Here is a 21091-nt window from a genome sequence, read left to right as displayed (position 1 = left end):
ATCTATATGACCCACCAGAAATCCGTATACTCCTATCACTGTCACCAAAGGGTTGGCAGAATAGTCTGCTATCCTCTCTCCTCATTACCAAACCAACAGAAAACCACAGCCAGTTTCCCACGTTCCAGAATTTCAAGGACAGAAAAGCAGATACTATGTAGCCTCCACCAAACTCCAGGGAACACATCAGTGTCTCTCATTGCACCGCCCTTTGGTAGGAACTCAAGGAAGCCTACAAATATCTTCCTTCCAATAAGCAACCAGGGTTGTGTGTGTGTGTGTGTCAACAAGCAACCAGGGGTGTGTGAGTGTGTAGCATTTGGAACAATTCCTGGAACTCTGTAATCTAAGTAAGTGCCTGCTACTATCTAAACAAAAATATTTATCTCTAAATAAGAATATACTTATTTACTTATTACTGGTAAGTACTTTCAGTATATGTATTATACAATAATTACTATGCATTTTATAAGGCATTTTTTATGCTTCCACTTAAATATCTGAGTAATATTTTAAACTGATCATGAGATTAACTAGGGCTTTCTTGAAGGAATTTTACTGGAATAATCAGGAGACTAAAGAAATGCCACAAACCTGACTCTTTACTGGCACCGTGTCCACTTTATATCTGGTACCATCTTTGACCACCAGCTGCCTCTCTTCATTTTCAGTAACAACAGACTGCTCCTTACGATCAGATGATATTCGATATCCAACAGCCACATCTCCAAATGTTCCAGCAAGCCGGGTTATGTTAATTTGGATGAATCTACTAAGATTCTGTCCAATCAGTACTGACTGGTGATCTGAATACAGAGCAAATACCCCATGGGGATCATCATTTGCAGAAACAGAGAACCGTGTGATGCATTTTTCTGGATCCAGTTCTGCTCCTCCCTTTACAGAAACAAGCTGGATCACATAAACTTCCTCTATCTCAGGTATGTCATCTGGGAGCAGAAGAACATCAAAGCGTGCCTCACTTGCTCCATCAGCAATGGTGAAAAATCCTTTCGTAGAAAGAAAGTCTCCAGCAATATCAAACTCACTAGTTAATTTCCAGTAAACCTAATAAAAGGGAAAAAAAATCCAACAAAGTTATATAGTTCAGGATTTTGATTCAAAATCCTGTAAATCAGTTTTCCTCATTATCTCCAAAAAAATCCCTTAAGTGTGCATCATTATATTCAAAGTCAAACTCTCCAAGCAGTTAGTTAATTTAGGAAGTATCCTAACTCTTTTGGGTTGTTGTATGCAATTTGCAGAACAGGATTATGAAATCTCATTTCACCTGCTTCTAAAACAATAACATAATTTGAAAAGATAAACAAGTTAACTTTAAAGTATCTGCTCTACAAATACATTCAATAGTGAACAATAGACAGTATATGAAGGTAAAAAGTGAGTAGATAATCTGATGTTCACATTGGAATTTGTTTTTGTTTGTTTTTAATAAAAAGAGAATATCTAAGATTTCAAGAATTAAGAATTTTCCTCCCTAAACCCCTTATTTTTCCAAGAATTTTTTCCTTCAAACCATAAAGTTTCAACCAAAGAAGTAACAATTAATCCTCAATATAGGAAAAGAGGTAAGTTTATAGAGAAATTGCACAAAAAATGTTTTGCTAGCAATCAGAAAACCTTGATCTGTTAGATAGATATCTTGATCTGCAAGAGAATCTCCCAAAGTTCTGTATCAATATACACTGGAAATACAACCCCTTAAAGAACAGCTGCTAAACAGAAAAATTATATTGAGAAATATATTAAGAATATATTAAGCAATTTATAAAAACCAGGAACAAGCTTGTTAAGTAGGAAAAGCTTCAAATTATGGTAAACAAGAAATTATAAATATAGTTCAGTCATACTCCTCTTCATGATTAAGTGTGACAAAGATCTTTTTCATCTAATTGTAACTGAATTTAGAAAGACAGCTTAGAGCTTGGTGCGGGAGAGCCCAAAGGTGCTTAGATGAACCTGCTCAGCTTCTGTGAAAACTCATATGTCATTTCATTTTATCAAAACTTTAATTATCCAGAACACCCAACTTCCCTGTTCTTCTCAACCACAATTGTTACACAATCTTATTTACTCTACTTAAAAATGAAATGCAAAATGATACCATAATCTCTCCTGAAGTGCCCTTGACTCTTTTGACGAAGAAAGTAATGACCAGGGGCCCTTCCAGAGCTGACGGCTCCAAATAGGCCTCCTCAAATAAAGACTCAGGAGCAAACTGAACCACTCCATTTGGATCACCAAACTTTTGTACCTAGAAACAGAAGCAGAGAGCAGAGTGAAAACATACAGAACAACTATGGAGGAAATCACAGTGTCCAATACATCAATACGCAGATAAGCTGCAGAGACGAAAGAAACAAAACAATGACACTTAGATATAATCTACTTAGTTACCTGATTTTGAAAAACCTTCTTTAATATACTGATTGTTATCTAAAACAAGGAGGTTCTCATTCCCCAAGGATAATGGGATTAAGCGTTCAGAAAACTACAATGTGTAGAATTTCAAAAGGATAGTACTTCAATGCCTGAATTTAGCTTTATTCATCTAATATTTGCATCAGTTAAGTTTAGCTAACCTCTGTCTACTGGTTACAATATAACATGGAGAGGGACAAAGGCCCTGCAGTGGTTAGCCTGGCTAGGCTGCCGTGCCTAGTCGTCTGGTCAAACACTAGTCTAGATGTTGCTATAAACGTGTCTTGTAGATGTGATTAATACTTACAACCCATTGATTTGAAGTAAAGAAAACTATCCTTGATAATGTGGAGGGACTTCATCCAACCACTTGAAAGCCTTAAAAAGCAAACACTGAGGTTTCCCAGAGAAGAAGGAATTCCTGCCTCAAGACTGCAATTTAGGAATTCTGCTTGAGTTTCCAGCCTGCTGGCCTGCCCCACAAAATTCAAACCCAAGACTGCAGCTTCAGCTCTTTCCTGACTTCCTGCCTGCAGACTGCTTTATGGATTTTGGACTGGCCAGCCCCCACAATCTTGTGAGCCAATTCCTTAAAAACTCTTCCTCTTTCTCCATGTATATATTTCCTATTAGTTCCAGTGCTCTGGATACACCTGACTGACACAGACCCCAGACAAGAGTATTTCCCAAACTTAAAAAAAAAGTGCATCTTTTGGCTTTCTTTTTTCAGTAACCTTGGTCCCCAGCTACGTTCTGCTCCGACGCACTGGGTGGTTCATGCCAAATACACTGAATTCAGATCTGTTCCACTTCATCATCTCACTAATGGAACAAGTACCATCCTTCCTTCCAACAATCTGACTTGTGACTACTTGTTAACTTTTATGCATTTTAATGGCAAAGATGTCCAATGATGTAACAAATGCCTCTTCTCTAAAAGTACTAAATATTCCCCAAACATCAAACTTTCTCAAAAAGTGTAAAGTAAGTATTTCTCACTCTATTAAAGCCTTTAAAATTTACTAATAATCAGGCTATGTAATAAACTAATATAACAGCCAGAACATCTGACCCACAGGAATTATTATGACTTCATTTGGTTTTATAACTTTCAATTCATCGTAAGTCTATACAGTTTCAACAAATGTAAATGCATTTTCTGAAAAATCCATTAAATTCAAAATATAACACAACAAAAAAAGCAGACTCACAGATACAGAGAACAAACTAGTGGTTACCAGTAGGGAGGGGCAAGAGGCAATGTAGGGGTGGGCGAGTAGAAGGTACAAACCACTGGGTGTAAGACAGGCTCAAGGACATACTGCACAACATGGGAAATATAGCTAGTATTTTGTAATAGCTAAATGGTAAGTAACCAATTAAAATAGCACAAAATTTTTTAAAATTTAAACTTATGTAGAAATAAAAGGTCCCAAAATAGCAAAGGCACTAGAAGAACAGGTAGGAAGGACTTGCTCTCTCAACTACTAAGATATTGCTATACCCACAGCAATTAAGACACTTAATACTGTCACAAGAATTGGAAAACAGATCAAAAGAAATACAAGCCCAGAAAAAAAAACCCCAAAATTTTACGGGAAAAACAAAGTCAGACTTACTGTTAATGTAACATCTTTAGCTCTGGAGTCTAACTGAGCTTCTCCTTTCACGAGTTTAAGTTTAATAATGAAAGTCTTTTCAACTTCAATGTCGTCATGAGGATAGACTGTCAGAATGATGCTTCTCACTCCACCTTCCCCCTCTCCAAAATAGAAGGACCCGCTCACTGGGTCTGCAATGTCTCTATTCTGTGGTGGTAAGGCTTCCTGAGAATTGGGTCCAAATATCTCCCAATCCACCTGCACAGTGTTTGTTTTTCAATAGAGATGATCCATTTTAAACAAAGATGATCAATTTTAAACAAAGAATTATTTAGCAGGATATGTAGTATTAAAAACATACATACATACATGTGAAAACTACTCTAGAATTATTTCCAACAAATTTCTATGTTTTCAACTCATGTGTTTTAAAATGATATTTGCAAATATAAGCCATTCCTATACAATATCCATTTTCATGAATAACAATGTCTAACAAGAAAAATCTGAATACCTGGTCATTTATATAAACTTAAAAAAAGAAGCATAAACTGTCTTGCTGGTGTACAGGTTCTGTCAAACAAAATCTATTTGAATCTGACAATAAAATCATGTGAAAACTTTGCTGGGTCTGCAACCTCTTCTAAATAGGCTTACATAAATTCCTAGAGTAAAAGGAACAATAATTTTCCTAAATTGATACAAGCACCAAAACCTTTATATTGTAATAAATGCATTTTTTTAAGTTTCTGTGCTTTAAAATTGTATACTTTTTAGATCTATGAAGAAAGAAAACTGGGCACTTCTCTTTGCTTCTTTCATCTTTCATCAGCAGTGGACACAGCTGACCAGTTCTTTCTCTTGAAATACTGTGTCCTGTCTTCCTTGGCTTGATACTTACACACTACATACCTTCCTAGTTTTTATTCTTTACTTCTCAGTCTTCTTGACTGGCTCTCCTTCCTCAGATCTCTCAATGCTGGGAGCCCGGGGCTTGGTCACTAACCTTCACATCCCTGTCCATACTCCTTCGGCTGCAGAGTTTCAAATGCCTCCAGTGTGTCAACACCTTTTGAGTCTGTGTCTGCAGCTCTGAACTTCCACAACCCACACTCTACATCCCCCTGCCTCCCTGACCCTTCCCCTGAAGCGCCTAGTAGCCATCTCCAACTCCACCTCTGTCTGAGCCACCACCAGCTTTGCCCTGGGCCATAGAGAGCAAGAGCTTTCTAACTGTCCTCCCTGCTTCTACTCTAGCTTCCTGACAACCCATTTTTCTCACAGAAGTCGTAAGTGAGCTGACAAGCTGGTGACATTGACATCATTCCTCTGCTTAAAACTCTCTAATGGCATCCTATGTGCACCTAGACTCATCTTTCACTTGGCTCAGAAAGTTCTCTGTGATCACACAGCTATTGGCTGTGACCTATGTTGTGCTGTTACCCCTTCACCTCCAACCTCCCACACTCCTGCACACAGACCTCTCCATACCTCAGACATGCCAGGTCTGCAGATCTGCACTAGCTAATCCCTCTGCCCAAATGCCAATCCCTCTAACAATTACAAGAGCACCTCTTTCTTACCATTCAGCTTTCAGCTGAAATATCACACCCTTACCATCCAATCAAGGGTTGCCATGAGGTCACTTTTGATTATGTCTCCTGACTTTACATTCCAGCTAAACACTTAGTGTTATCAGATCATTTTCTCCTTATTTATTTGCTTATTGTTTGAAAACTCTATGAGGACAGAGATGAAGTCTGTCTTGTTCACCAGTGTCTTCTCAGGGCCTACAACAGGGTCCTGGCACATGGAAAGCACTTAACAAATACTTGTTTACTTACCGGAATCCTTCATTTAATTTTTAACTTGCTCTTAAAAGAGTTCCCTGAAGACAGCTGTATGCATTATACATTTTCATGTACTTATTAAGGTTTGGAAGCTACCTACACCTACTAGGTAATTAATAAATATTATTGGATGTGAATAAATAAATGAATATATTTGAGGAATAAGAAAACCCAATACCATACTCAATCCATCAAATTATTTGTAAAGCCATGGGAAGAATAACTGTACCTGAATCTCTCCCAAGAGTCCTCCAGTCCGCTCCAGCACCAAGGGTATAATCATTGTGGAACTGGGATTAGGAACAGAAATTTTGCTTTGATTGAGGAATCTTACTACACCAAAGGGAGAGTCACTCTTGGCAATCGTGATTCTGCACACTAGGTGGCGCCCAAGGACCGCTCCACCAGAAGCTCCAATGAGCAGAATTTCAATCGGCTCCTCAAATTCACTGCATAGCAAGAAGGAGCAAGTCTGTGAGTCTAAACATATTAAAATGCTTCTAAAATCCAAATAACCATTCATTTTCCAAATTGGGCATACATATTCAAGGCACAGTAGTCACACATCCACTGGTAGGAAGAGGGTGCTTAGCTAAAGGTACAAATGATCAACTTCCATATTATACACAACCTGAGATAGTTATCAGACTTTCTTCCCCTCTTTTTAATTGTTTAATGCATTAAAGAAAGTGATTTGCAGGATGCTTCCACATTCTGATTAGACTTTTCTAATCTAGGGGAACAAAGATTATTTCTTCCTCTATTTGAGAAAAAGTGACATTCAATCACAATGATCTTCCAGTCCCTTTTTCCCTACTCCAGCACCCTCTGAAGTTTCTCACTTGTTTCTCAATGGGCACATGTGTAATCTAAAATTCTATTATCAGTGCAAAAGACAGGTATGAACTGAAACATGATATTCATTCTTTACACATGTCCACGTTATTTCCAATTATCACTAAAGAATTACCTTTCATTGTCATCAATGATGGAAACATTTATGAAACACATGTCCACGTTATTTCCAATTATCACTAAAGAATTACCTTTCATTGTCATCAATGATGGAAACATTTATGAAACTTAAGTTCTGCCCATGCTGAAAGGTGACTGAACTACCATGCAGCATATAATCGACACCACCAGGAACTGCAGAGGAGCTCTGAGAGATGAAATCGGCTGTCACAAGGCCGTACGTTCCATGAAGCCTCACCACTGGAACCATGACCATCCCAACATCTTCCTCCACTGTAACAGGAATTCGGAATGTAAGTCGTATACCAGACAAACAACCAAACTTTCATAAGGTTCAGTCAAATCAAAACTGACAACTGAATATAACGGTGTAATACAAGCACTCAATTTTTCCATAGTTCATTTATCGCTTTAAAAAAACAATCAGTGAAAATTTCATGACATTTTTTACAAGAAATATAGTGTGTCACAAGTGGAAAGTTATAGTGAACAGTGTAAGCTGGAATTTAAATCATTGATTTAATCATTAACAGGCATTCTTCCTGTGTGCCACATACAAGTAAAGAACCCTTGCTTTTTAAGACAATGTTAGATGAACATAAAAAACACTTAAAAGTGTACTCAAAGTAAACCATTCTGGATTGTTTCTGCATATTTAGTTGAAAAATAAGTAATATAAAAATTGAGTTGTTTGTTATTTTTATCATATGAATGCTTTAAAAGTCCAGATATAAATATGATTCTATTACACTTTTGGTTCCTATAAAACCGACTTGTAAATCCAAAAAAAATCTTCAATGTTTGATTCCACTTAAAAATTCTATTCAAAAATTCGTTTCTTCTTAAGCCATGTTAAGATCTGTATATTAAAACATCACGTAATTGAGTTTACACCAGCCAGAGCTAAATATTACCAAACTTACATTGTAATTATAAACATGCATTGCCCCAAACCCTCCAAAGTTTTGGTGAATTAAACAGAAATCAGTAAACAGAAAAAAAATCCAAGTCTCATTTTTTTTTCTTAGTGTAAAAATGCAGCCTGATTTTACTTGCTGTAGACTGAAATTCACAAAATGGTGATGTCTTCCATGACTTCACCCATGAAATCAATATAAATCAGCTCCTAAAGTGATCTCTGATGAAGTTTAAAAATGGGTAGAAAACCAAAGAATTTGACAGAGATAGTGAAACTGATAAATTAATTGCAACAAGAAGATAACGTTTATTTTGAAATGTATATTCACACTCTGCCTTTGAATAAAATCAGACAGGCAGCCACCTCCTTCTATCCAGGAGGAAATAGGAAGAAACACAGCCATATATTCTGCATTTTGCTTCTACAGGAGGGGAGAGTTGACAGTAGCAGGCAAGCTGCTATTAGGAACTGTTTCAAGAAAGCACGATGAGGAGTCCAGATACTACCTGAACCTGCAGTCCAGTAAAATATTTATTTCAAAGGTGATTGTTCATTAGCATGGGAATATTCACTGACCTCTAATCACAAAGGAAATTAGGCATTGCATAAATTAGAAATAAATTCATCAAATCATTTGAAATATAAGCATTTCAATAAAGTTAAGCAGAAGTTCTCCTATGTTTTTAATTGCCTCACTCCTAACCGTACAGTTTTGCCATACACAAGTGAGATTCAAGACTGCCCAACGGTAACTCAAAATATATTTTAACGATAAACATATAAATATGTGGAAAGTCTTCTATAAATACACATAAAGGTGTACACATGTGCATACACATGCACACATCCCAAACCAAGAAAAATCACATATGGGAATTTACACTGACAATGTCGTGCTCAAGCACTCTCATGCAGAAACTGGTGGTAAATTTACGAGTAAGGTTGTTGAGCCTACCTTCAAAGTCAGTATACCTTGGATCAAATTCAATGATTCCCTCTGCATTATCACTTTTCATTATTACGATTCGGACAATGGAGATGTCTCCTATTTCGGGAGGTTGATCTACCTGAAGTCCATTTTCCTGGATGGTAAAATCATACCCTCTTGCAAAGTCATAAAAAATAAAATAAAAAATAAAATAAATTGAGTACATAATTGCTTGGCATGAATCAGAGAAGGCTCCTATTAGTTCTTATGATTTAGTTCTATTAGGCTTCTTAATCCTTTTCAAGATCCCAATAGTAAAAATTTTTTTTCCTGAAAGATGTTTGAAATAGGTTTCTGGACTGCTCCCAATTATCACTGCCTTCATAAAACCAAAATTAATACAGAGTTATGGAGCGCAGGCAGTGGGAAGATAATAAAACTATTGGGAAACTGGGAAAAAGCCGTAAAATGAACTCTGAACACATCCTACAGTAACGGTCAAGAAAGGGGATACACAGTGAACTGCAGTGCACCCAGGGATGGAAACCAGCCTGGCGGGAGACTGCCAGTGCTAGGTTGAGAGGGTTACTTAATTTTTTATTTTTTTATTTTTTATGGAAGAGAAGGTTACTTTAAAGATACCATGAGCGCGAAGCCACTGAAGAAATTTCAAACGAAACCATCAAGATTCAAGAAAATATTTCAGTTTCTGTGGACAATTAAATCAATGCCTCTATTCTTTAAATACAGATGGTAGTTTACTCATCTAGCAATATATTTCTGCTAAGAAAGACTTTTTAAGGTTGATATTCTTTCCATCAAAGAAAAGTTTGACTTAAAGGGTTTATACTGCTGTAATCTCTCAGGCTAAAAAAATGGCACTGAACCATTTTAGCCCTTCCTTCAATTCCCAAATTATATTTACCTAGTATTTTTACCCTACATAGTTTGAACAGGTTGAAAGCTGGTTAATGAGATTATATAGAAGGCAAAATTAGAAAACTGGGGATTAAAATATTAAATGATAAGAGGAACTGTTATCAGTAGCCTGAGATGGATGTAGTTTAGCTGCTTACTACAACTTAATACCAAAGCAGTAAATTGTCTAGCAACTAGGCAAAATGGGTTTATAGTACTTTCCTTTTCAGATCAAAGGAAGCCTAGAAATTTATCTGGAAGAAAAACTTGTTTCCTCAGAGTTAAGCTTAAGTAGGAATTGCTTTTTTAAAAAGGCAGCAGAAAGGACAAATGCTTCAAGCCCTACTTAGTTAAGAACACAGACAGAATCTCACACAAGATGAGTTACTTTTACCAAACTTCACTCACTGGATTAAAATAGCTGGTGACCAGCTCAAATTTTAATATATTTAATATAAATACAAACTCATACCCATCATCAGACACAGAATTTATGTCTGGGAAACTTAGGATTTGAAATGTTTGTGAGCCCACAATATTTTCCCCGGGGGAATGATATATATTCAGCCTCAGTCACTCTGTGAAACATTTTAGTTAAAAAAAAAAAAAGCTTTTAAAGCATGGCATTAACAGAACAAATGCAAAAACATTTTCATTTCATGCACAAGAAAACTTCCTTTAGGACATAAACAAATGCAAACATCATTCCAGTCGAAGGTTTGGTGTAGGCCTAGGAGCAGGTGCTCCTTGGGCCACTCAAACTGAGGGTAGTTCGTCGGGCGACCTGTGTTTCTCACCCTTGTTAACCGAGTCGCTCCCACTAAATCAGAGAATGAGGGGGCCTCGATATGGTTAATTCTTGATCTTCATCAAAACCATGGTGCATTAACTACTTGACTCTAACTTTTCCCCTGCTTTAAAATCTGCATCTTCCTCATTCACTCACAAGGAAGACAATACAGCCTTCAGAGAAACCAGGGAAAGAAGTCTCTCACTCCAGCCCATTCACAGATGTGGAAAGAGAGATGGGAGAACGGAAATCTGCCACGCCAGCTGACCTTTGACCTACAGAGCAGTTACTCTCTTTCCTCACCAAATCACTACAAGCCCATACCATGTTCAATTCTCCTGCTGCCCAGAGTGACTGCACAGAATAGAAACACAGACTTCCAACTTTCAGGGAAAAAATGTAATTTAGAACATTGTGCAGTTAAGTTAGTCTTTGCCACCATGTCCTGTTTTAGTGTCCTATAAATGCGAGAAAAAGCACAAAAAAGGAGGGTCTTACATTCCGTAGTAATCCCTGCACACCCGAGCTTTGACTCATCCTTTCTCTCTTTCTGTTTTCTTTCCTTTTTCCTAATCCTCCTTTTCACTTTACCTTCCCAGGAGTTCCACCTTTGTAATCACCAGGGAAAATTCCTCAGGGCCCTCAGGAAGGCTGTCATCAAGGATTTCAGTATGCAGGCTTTTCACCACCTCCCCTGCTTCAAAGAGGAGCTGCCCGGGGGGAGGGATGAAGTCCAAGCCAGCCTCTGCAGTCCCGCTCACGGTCTCACACCAGAGCTTCACGGGCCCGAAAGAGCCACCCGAACGGGTGACTGTGAGGTTAACCTGCGCAAGAAGCAGTTTTCCATTTGATTTGGATGAGTCACCTACCAGACAAGACTTAATTTTGAATGTCTCTAATTCTATTCACTAGGATTATGCTGAAATTATATAAAAATTTTAAAACTATATAAATTCTATGTACAAATGATATTAGGAACAAATCAACCAGTCTGTGAAACCTTTGGAATATGAACAAAGAAACACATTTTAAAGATCACTCACGATACAAAAATAAAAATGATATTTAAGATTTTAAGCACTTCACTCTCTACCTTTTGTACTTCTTCTGACACTCGAAGCTGCTCTTGTGAAAAGGCGAATCGGCCGTAGGGAAAGTCACTGGCCACCACCGTGATGTTGGCAGTGCTGCTGGATTCACTCAGCACTCCCCCCTCACTGACTCCAGTGAGCTGAAACTCATAGGAACGCTTTTCCTCAGGAATGTCATCGTTCAAAGCCTAGAGAAGGACAAAAAGGGCCATGCGCAGCAGAATGTGAACATTAGAAGGAAAGTATCACATAAGCAACCACAACAAACTCTGTGATATTAACCACCTCCCACCACCCCACCCCAGCCACACACACACACAGAGCAAAGGGCATGACAGTCATCAGGAACACTGGTACCTGTATCACTACAACTGCCGCAGACTGTCCATCGCGCATCGTCAGTTTTCCTGACGTTTCAGCGAATTCCCCCACGGAAGGAGGGAGTATCCTCCAGTCCACTGTGACCTCCCCCGAAATCGCTGGGCCACGAACGAGGCTACAACAATACACAAGTGTATATTTCAACACATTTTTACTGAAGGAACTTTTCCTAAATGTTTGCTGTAACCTTCAACAATAAACAATTTTCATTTACTTCAAGATTTAAATAGCCTCATCTATCAACAGTAAAGCAAAAGAAAGTCTTACAATTCCAAGAGTAACACCCAAAGAACTGCACTTGTGCAATCCTGCTCGACCAGAACACTGGCAAAAGCTGAACATCACAAGGAGAAGGCTTAAAGGATTTTTTTAAGTTTGTAAAGACTTTTCACTTAATATACAAGGTATGAAATATGAATACCCCAGAGAACAGTAACACTTCCTACATGTAACGCTAATGGAAAAGCTACCAAAAAGATAACGTCTCAACACAAATTCAGCTACTGCATTGATAACTGCTATCCCACTCCTCATGAGAAAACCTGTGACAATCAAAACTGCCTACAATCATACTACTTTAGATATATAATGGGCCCTAATTTTTGAACACTTAAAGACTCATAAAATCTTTGCTCCAGATGATTTTTTTAAGGAGTGATTCTGCAGCTAAGACACACAAGCTTACAGAGACGAAATAACTGTCACTTTACATGGTTAGTGACAGAACAGGGCTGGAAGCACAGATCTTCTGATGTCACTCAATATGCTTTCCTTGGCATGGGTTGTGCAAATCATCTAAGAAACAGTCAGAAATCTCATGACCTAACTAAGAGACAGGTCAGAGTATATCTTCAGTTTTCACCAGAAATGTGTTCTATTCTCCACAGGATATTACCAATACATAAAATGGCAATGCCTGAAGAATGTGTCTGTGTTGAGAACAAAGTATTTAGGGCATAAAAATAAACATCAAGACCCTCACCTAGGCAAACAAAAACTAGGAAGCCCTTACCTGATGAGAGCAGTACCATTGTATTTTGCTGAGGGTTCACCAATGAGGACGTGCCAAGATGACGCAGCTATCCCAACTGCTCCTGACCCTCCCTTATCTCCCCGAATGACGATTGATGCGCTACCTAAGTGGAAGATGATATATGTATACCACTTATGCAGAAAATACATGTGTTCACTTGGTATGTGCCTAGCAATGTGCTAAGGGCTTTACACATACTAATCTTTTGACTTAATCCTCATGACAATCATATAAATTAAGTACCAATAGTATCTTTATCTTACTGAAGACATTTAAGCACATTGAGGACTGAAGACACAAGGTAAACTTACTTGCCCAAGATCACACATTTTCATGAAAAGGGTAGGATAAAGTGGACAGTAATTCCACTATCATTCCCATGATAAGCAAGTACTCTTCTACCATTTGCATTCATTCACTTCTACAGTAACCATTTGGTAGCTCGTTGCAACTGGCTGCATGGCTGTAACTATTTGCTACGTGGCAAAAGCAAGAATTCGTGGGGGCCCTTTTATATTTTTAATTTTCTGATTCTACTGTTTGCTTTTAAGCATTTATAAAAATGCATCAAATATTCCTGCTAAAATGTAAATAAAAGCCGTATCAAGTAACTCAAGGACTCATAGTATAATTTAGCAGTAACTTGAAAAAAAATTGCTTCCAGAAGTACACATGAGGGTTTCACGAAACAAAGGACTGGATTACTATACCATCTATCACTTTTTGGCAATGGATTAATGGGACCAAGAGTGGTTTGTCATGTGTAAGGACATCCCAGTTAGAAATATATTATGAATTTTTTATGTTAATGAACAATTTACCTTGACCCACTGGTATCTTCTTGTTCTTGTGTTTAGTTAGTCTACATAACATCAACCCTGACACTTAATACAATGTAGACAACTGAGCTGACTGTAAGACTTATGGAAGGATATGGTGCAAAGATATGATTCACAGACTTGCTGGAAAGCACTCTAGATAAAAATACAAAAAGAATAACTACCCTAGGTAACTGTAAAGAGTACAGTGCTGCTCTTTACAATTTTGACAATTTCCTTGGCCATAGAATTCTGCTCGTTTGGCCAGAGACCCTTGCATAGGATGAAGTTCTTCATGGCAAAAAAGATACTGTTATCTATATGTCAACAGTAACTAACTTTTCATATCAAAGTTGCTGGGCCATTTTTTATGGTTATTACTCTTCATAACATAATGAAACCATTTTAGTACCACTAATCCTTTCCAGATCTAAGAAACAAATTTTCACATGGACCATAGGCAAATGAGAATTCTGATGCCTGTTTCTGAAATGTCAAAATGTCTAAGTAACTACTTTCTGATGAAAACAGGTATAGGTAGGCTGAAAGAGACATGCGCTAAGTTAAATAACATCTTATTACAAAAGTAATACAAGATCATCATAAATAGTGTAGAAATACGAGTAATCAAAAACCACTATCCACATTTCAAGTAAATAATTACAAACATACTTATGACATGCACATGACAAAAATGGAATTACACTGAACATGCTGTTATGAAACCTGCTTTATTAACATAATTATTCATGTCACCTAAGTATTCTTTATTTTTAATGCAGTAAGGCTTTTTCTGGCACATTGTTTTGAATAGTTGCATAGTATTTTGTTAAATTTAACAAGTCTCCTATTGTTGAATGTTCAGGAAATTTTTCATTGTTTACTTTATAAACATTGCTAAAATAAACACCTTTATTTTTTAAAAAGCACACAGTTAAGTAGTAGAAATCTTTGGCATATGACCTTACCAACACTGGTAACTGTAATTTTAGTTTTTGAAAGTCTTCAACTGTAATATGAGTGGCAAATAATATATGTTAAGCAAACATTTTAGGAATTATAAAAACTAACACTACCTATCTTTGTAACTATTGATTATTTGGTTACCTGTCTCTGAAAATTTACTTTTTAATTTCAAAAAGTGTCAATCTGTCTCACCTTTTACTGGAGATATTTCTACCTCATCAACTGGTAGCAGGTGAATGGTGAAATGCCTGTCCTCCTCCAGCACAGTACCTTGAAGTGTGTGCAATTTAATGGTCTTCTGGGACTCGGTCTACGTCAAATGAGAGGAGGAACATATTTTCCAGATGGGCCAAAGTTAAATTTTGAATGTTCTCATTAGCAGAATAGTATTTATACTTACAAGCATTTTTTAAAGTGTATCCTTTTTGTCCCCTAGAATTATGGGTTTCTTCTTGAGAGAACTACTATATTAAAATTAGCTCTGAGCATAAATCCCATTTAAGTTCTTAATAGGAAAAAGGAGGGAAATTTTAACACAACTTTTAAATTTACTGAAAATTTTCAACCATTGAAAGTTCAATCACTTAAAGAGAGTTAAATGGTCACAGCATGATGTAAACAGATCAAGGTCATAGGTTCAATACTTATAAAGGTTAGCTTTCTGCTACCCATTTTTACTTTGCCGTCTACCCATTCCTGCTTCCTTCCCTTTCCTTCCATAGGTGCTGGTCTCAAGAGTGCTGATTAGTATTCCTTCCCTCTCTTGTCTTACACTTAGTTCAGTAATTTCCTGCAACATGTGTTAAACTTTCAGTGTAGACTGGAAGAGAAAGAATGAGGAAAAGCAAATATACAGAAGACAACTAGGTTAATACTTTGAGATACAACCATGACAGAATCATTTTTCTCTTTACTTTTTCCTCTCTATGCTGATAGCAAAACTCCAGTTTGCCCCAAGCATCACTGATTAACTTTCTATTGCTTGAATTCAGCGTTTTATTGCTTCTCATGTACATCTCAGTTCTGCAACTGCATCTTTTGAGAGTTTTAATATTAAAAAGCATTATTTTAATCTCTTCTCTCAAGCCATTCTCTCTTCATAGCCCCTTATTTCTGTACTTCTTAAAAATTTTATATGAGACTGTATACTTCCTGCCTCAAGGCCTTTTTAAATATACTCATGGAAAATCTATAATTCCTGGGATGCAGTGAATCACTCCCAACCCTTTTACTCTCCACACATTGTGAATCAGCAGCTCTGAATTGTATATCTTAGCCACAAAACCATTTGTTAGAATGGAGACACAGGTGTGTCAGAGCTGAGGATACGAGAACAATAAAGCTGTTATGCAGTTGTACATGCAATGCACCAGGCTGGTGAGCAATGAAGAGGGAGAAGGTCAAATCCAAGGGGATCCACAAACCCACCCCTCCTGATGCAGTTCTCTGACCAAGGATGGCCTTACTTCCTGGCGGAGTAGGGGGAAGATTAGACTGTTTGTCATTTTGGTATGGATGTCCTGCTGAACACGAGAAAATCTTTCTAATCATCTGGAAACTAGATCTAGCAATTAGAATCTAGTAACCAGGCAAATTATTGCTCATTATGACTATGGAAAATCTTTAAAGAAATTTCAAAGTAATTTCTAAATTCGTCTCATGACAAATGAGAAGCTTATAGAGGGCTAGGGCATGCAACCTAGATGTTACTTGAGCCATCATGTATCAGAATCTAAGAAATGAGTGGATGAAATATCTGTAACATCTGGTTTAAGATCATTAGTTCCATTAGAGTAACCAATACCTCAAAAATGGTGGCAGAATTTGCAGCAACATGGACGGATGTGGAGGGTATTATGCTAAGTAAGATAAGTCAGACAGAGAAAGGCAAATACTGTGTGACATCACTTATATGTGGAATCTAAAAAATACAAAAAAACTAGTGAATGAAACAAATAATGAAGCAGACTCACAGATGCAAAGAACAAACTAGTGGTTACAGTGGGGAGAGGGAAGGGAAGACGGGGACCCAGGGGTAGGGGAGAAAAAAGGGGGTTATTATGGGATTATATGAAATCACGCATCTGAAACTTGAAAACTGTAAAGCACTGCAGAATTTAAAGAATCTTTCATTCAATTAAAAAAAGAGTGGCAGAATGTCTAAGTGGCAAATGAATTACCACAGGGCATCACTGATTAATTTCTTGATTACCTATGAGAAAACTGAAAGAAAAAAATACATTTCTCTGTGTGTTTGGTGTTGAATGCTCAGATGAAAGGTCAACAGACTCAAAAAAAAAAAAAAATAGACAATGACCATGTTTCACTGGGATTATTTTCTCTTTAAATGTTTGGTCAAATTCCTTTGGAAAGCCATCTTAGGGACCTTCTACTCCATTCCTTAATTTTTCTTATTCTATTTTGTTTACAGAAATTCATCTGCTTAGACTTTCTGTATCTACTATATTAGAGTCAATTTCACATAGATGTTTACATTTATTTGTCTAGATTTGCAAAGTAATGGTTCTTTCTTTCTGGTTAGTTCTTATTTTGTCAAGTTATTTTTGGGTTTTTTTTTAACCTATTCATAAGTTCTACTGTTTTTCTGGTTCTTAACTAATTCGCTCTCACTTTCATCTTTTATTAATTTAGGAATGATTTATGCACACATGAAAGCAAAAACCATAAAAGACTGATAAATCTGGACTCCCATTTTCTTCTCTTTGGTCTATCCCAGAGCCCAATATCACACTGTCATATTTACCTTAGATACAGGTTATTTAATCTAGTTATGGAAGACCACCCTCAATTCTTCTTTGTGAGTTTCTGACTATTCCTGGTCTTTTGCATTTCTATACGTATTTTAGAATCAGCTTGTCAATTCTCCTCCACCTCTCCATCCCTCCTTCCAGAAAAAAAGAACTGAGAATTTGACTGATAAACACTACTTGGCTCTGGTTGGCTCTGATAAACACTACTTGGATTCACAGTGAAACCTCACGCTTAGATTAACTGCACCATACGCTGCATCCCCAGCTTCTTTTGGTTAGTAAAGCTGGCCAAGGAGAAGGAAGCTGCATGGACACAGGAAACTAGCAAAGTCATATTCTCAGAAGAGTTTACTGATACTCCAGCTAATACTGATACTCCTGCTCTACAGGACTTGGGAAGGAGAAGTCAGCCTCAGGAATCATAAAAACCAAGTGCTTGGGCAAAGGGAGCTTGGTCCTCCCTCAAAGTTGTCACCGTGAGAGTTGTCACTGGGACACATGTGGATGGACCCTAATACACCTTCCATTCTTCAATTATTTTCATTCAGTCTTCTGACTGACTGAAACACTACCTTAATCATTTTTTCAAAGTGTATGTGGTTGTCAAAAATTCGTACTCTCTGTAATTTCGAGATTGTCTTTCTGTTATTATGGTATGTGATTGATATTTTGACTCAGTATGAAAGTTCTGAATCACACTTTTTTAACATCTTATTTTATTCACTGTAGAAGAGAAATATTTTATCATTTTGTCATCTTTTTTTTTTCTTTATCCTTTTTTTCTGTCTTACTACTTGTGGCCTTTTCTCATTATCCTTGAAATTAATGTGTTTTTTCCCAAGATAAAATTAGTTGTGGGTCTTTTAAATTTATTTTAGCCTGGGATGGCTCAGTCATTCTGATCTAAAAATTAAATTGTTTTCGTCAACTCAGGGGAATTTTTATCCTAATAAAGCAAAGATCAGCTTATTAGAGATAAATCTCTCACCTTCAGTACTCTAGTAAGAGATATGCCACTCCTTAAGAAAGTCTCCTTAATATCACCTATTCCCAGAAAAGCAAGTTAAGAGTCTGTAGAAGGGAATCAGAATAACCCGTGTTGTGTGTAATACTCAAGAATCAACAGCTCCAAGGTGCCTATGGAGATTCAAATATGTAGGTTATTTGTAAACCTTAGCTAAAGGATACCTCATTCCTGTATGGGGAGAGACACACAATTACTATCAGTTTTAATCATGTGAAATTGCCATTTTGTACAACAAAACGGACAGTTCCAATTCCATATGATTTGACCTAATAACTCCTGTGGTAAGTACACTTCTCAACATGTAAACAGATATAGTGATAATACACACAAGTGTGTTGAACTCCGCTTAACATCAGAAGAGAAGGCTATAGAGAAGAGGCAGTCAACAGAATGAGGAAACAGCAACTCGATAAGAGGGCGCTATGAAACTACCCAGACTCTTCTGGGATGATAAGGCGGAGATTGCTACTACTAACACACGAAAGACAGAACTAAGCAATTAAGAAAGACAAGGAGGAAGGTACACCAGGATTCCCTCTGAGAGGCTGTGTGTTCCATGCTACTGAGTCTGAATTTCTGTGGGTAAGAGGAAGCCCCTGGATCATTTTAAGCATGGGGTAGCATAACAATATATTCCTTATGGAAAGATAACCCTCATCAGTGGCACAGATAATGGACAGAAAAGGGAAAAGATTTGGAATAGGAATATCAGTTAAAAGACTCCACCAAACGAAAGATGAAGGCATGCACTGCCACAGCCATGACAGAGAAGGAGGAACAGAAAGGGTATTTAAAAGGGAAAAATGATCAAACTCAGTTATCAAATACATGCAAGAGTTACAAAATGCGTGGAGATGGGGTGATACCAGGTATGCAGCTTGGTTGACTGGTTTTGCCTTCAATCAGGAGAGGAAATGTTGAGAGAAGAGTAGTTTTAATGGTAGCATGAAGACAGCGTATGAACTAAATCTGATTTCAGATATTATAGGGGTGTGTGTGTGTGTGTGTGTGTGTTTGTGATTTTTTTCCCCACGGTGCACATGATTTCAAAAAATTCCAGACACAGTGAATATTATCATATGAATTCATAAGCAATACTACGGAGAAGAAAATCAAACAAGGACAAATTTAAACTACAGAAGTCCTGATGATGATTATACCTCATCAAAATGGAGTGTCCCATTCAAAGGACTGAGGTCATCTTTGGCCATCTCATCCACAGCCCACTGAAGTCGAACGGCTCCTTTTCCTCCTGGAGACCGGACAACTGTTAATGTCACATATGAATCAGGGTCATCAGACAAAAGGGATTCATCAATCATTACCTGAAAAAAAAGAAAGCCCAGTAAGGTTAAAAGAAGAAAGAAAGGAAGAAAGAAAGAATCAGGAAAAACAAACAGAGTCTTACTTCTATTCACAATCACTGCAATGTTTGAATTTAGAACTCTGTTACAAACATGCCCCCCAAAATACATTTCACCAAATCCCATTCCCTTTTTGTCCTAGACACTCAGCTACTTGTCATTTCCTAAACTCTCCTGTGATCAGGTGGAGCTTGTAACTGAATTCTGGCCAGAGGAATACAGGCAGAAGTGAAGTATGTTACCGTAGTCTGGCCATCAACTTCCCACATAATCTTCCACATTCCCTCTTTCTCCACCTGCTGGGTGACTAAGATGGAGAGAGTCTGGTGCCTGAGATGCCAGTTGGAGAAGTGTCCATAAAACCCCAATTAGGAACAATGATGCAGTCTTTCACATAAAAAAGAAATAAATTCTTATTATATTAAGGAACTCAGATGTGAGGGTTCTTTTTACAGCAGTCAGGCCCCTCACAGAATACAGACCCAAACTGCCCTCTGAATTATTTGCAGTTTGACAACTTCAGCAACTTCAAATTTAAAAGAGGCTTTACTAACCTAACATAGGGAGAGAAGAAAATTCAGTATGTTAATTTACCTGTACTGTTTATTTTTTACTATTAAAAGACCTGGTTCAACTGAGTTACCTATACTGATTTTGTGAAGCAAAGTCCAAACTGAGCTTATACTGCATACTTGTTATGTAAATACAAAAATATAATACAGTGCTTTCCATTTTCAAGACAGACACTTAACAAGCAGAGAATACAATCTTATTTTGTTTTCTGCTTTCCCATGAGATTTTGCATTGGTGCCAAGAGTAGGAATTTGGAGTCAACTGATACTTAGCGAGCTTCTAATATATGTCAGTTCTCTTCATCTTATTTAAGCCTCACAGACACTTTAAGAAATCTGAGGGCCACAGATATACATATATTTGGAGAAAAGGAGCCTGGAATTTAGTTCAGATGTTCTGATTCCACATCCAGTGCTGTTCATACCACTCCTCAGAGACCAGAAATATTTAATAAGAAAAAAGCAACGTGAGAAAGAAAAGAAATCCATTATCAACAAACCACATGTATAAGTCCTTTTTGTTTCTATAGACAGTAACATTCCAGTTTCAGTTTCACAAGTATATTTGCATGAGTCTCTACTATTCCCAGTGCTTTGGTATACTTAGCACACTTCCCTGTGAGCAGCTTACTAATTTTGACAGAT

General features: G+C 37.3%; 1 protein-coding gene across 1 annotated transcript in view; it reads right to left on the bottom strand.

Moving 5' to 3' along the window:
- ADGRV1 (adhesion G protein-coupled receptor V1) overlaps window positions 1–21091 on the bottom strand; it is a 471409-nt gene that overhangs the window by 286191 nt on the left and 164127 nt on the right. The window contains exons 59-70 of the mRNA XM_032475997.1: window positions 19671–19835; window positions 14905–15022; window positions 12908–13031; window positions 11872–12010; window positions 11517–11702; window positions 11015–11247; window positions 8743–8891; window positions 6940–7141; window positions 6123–6342; window positions 4062–4301; window positions 2126–2275; window positions 595–1068 (exon numbers count right to left, since the gene is read on the bottom strand). Of these exons, the coding sequence (XP_032331888.1) occupies window positions 595–1068; window positions 2126–2275; window positions 4062–4301; window positions 6123–6342; window positions 6940–7141; window positions 8743–8891; window positions 11015–11247; window positions 11517–11702; window positions 11872–12010; window positions 12908–13031; window positions 14905–15022; window positions 19671–19835 (2400 nt within the window). The remainder of the gene's footprint in view (window positions 1–594; window positions 1069–2125; window positions 2276–4061; window positions 4302–6122; window positions 6343–6939; window positions 7142–8742; window positions 8892–11014; window positions 11248–11516; window positions 11703–11871; window positions 12011–12907; window positions 13032–14904; window positions 15023–19670; window positions 19836–21091) is intronic.

The sequence above is a fragment of the Camelus ferus genome, chromosome 3 (assembly GCF_009834535.1).
Source record: "Camelus ferus isolate YT-003-E chromosome 3, BCGSAC_Cfer_1.0, whole genome shotgun sequence".
Lineage (NCBI taxonomy): Eukaryota > Metazoa > Chordata > Mammalia > Artiodactyla > Camelidae > Camelus > Camelus ferus.
The sequence above is the reverse complement of the archived record's forward strand: the minus strand, read 5'-3'. Positions and strand labels throughout refer to the sequence as shown.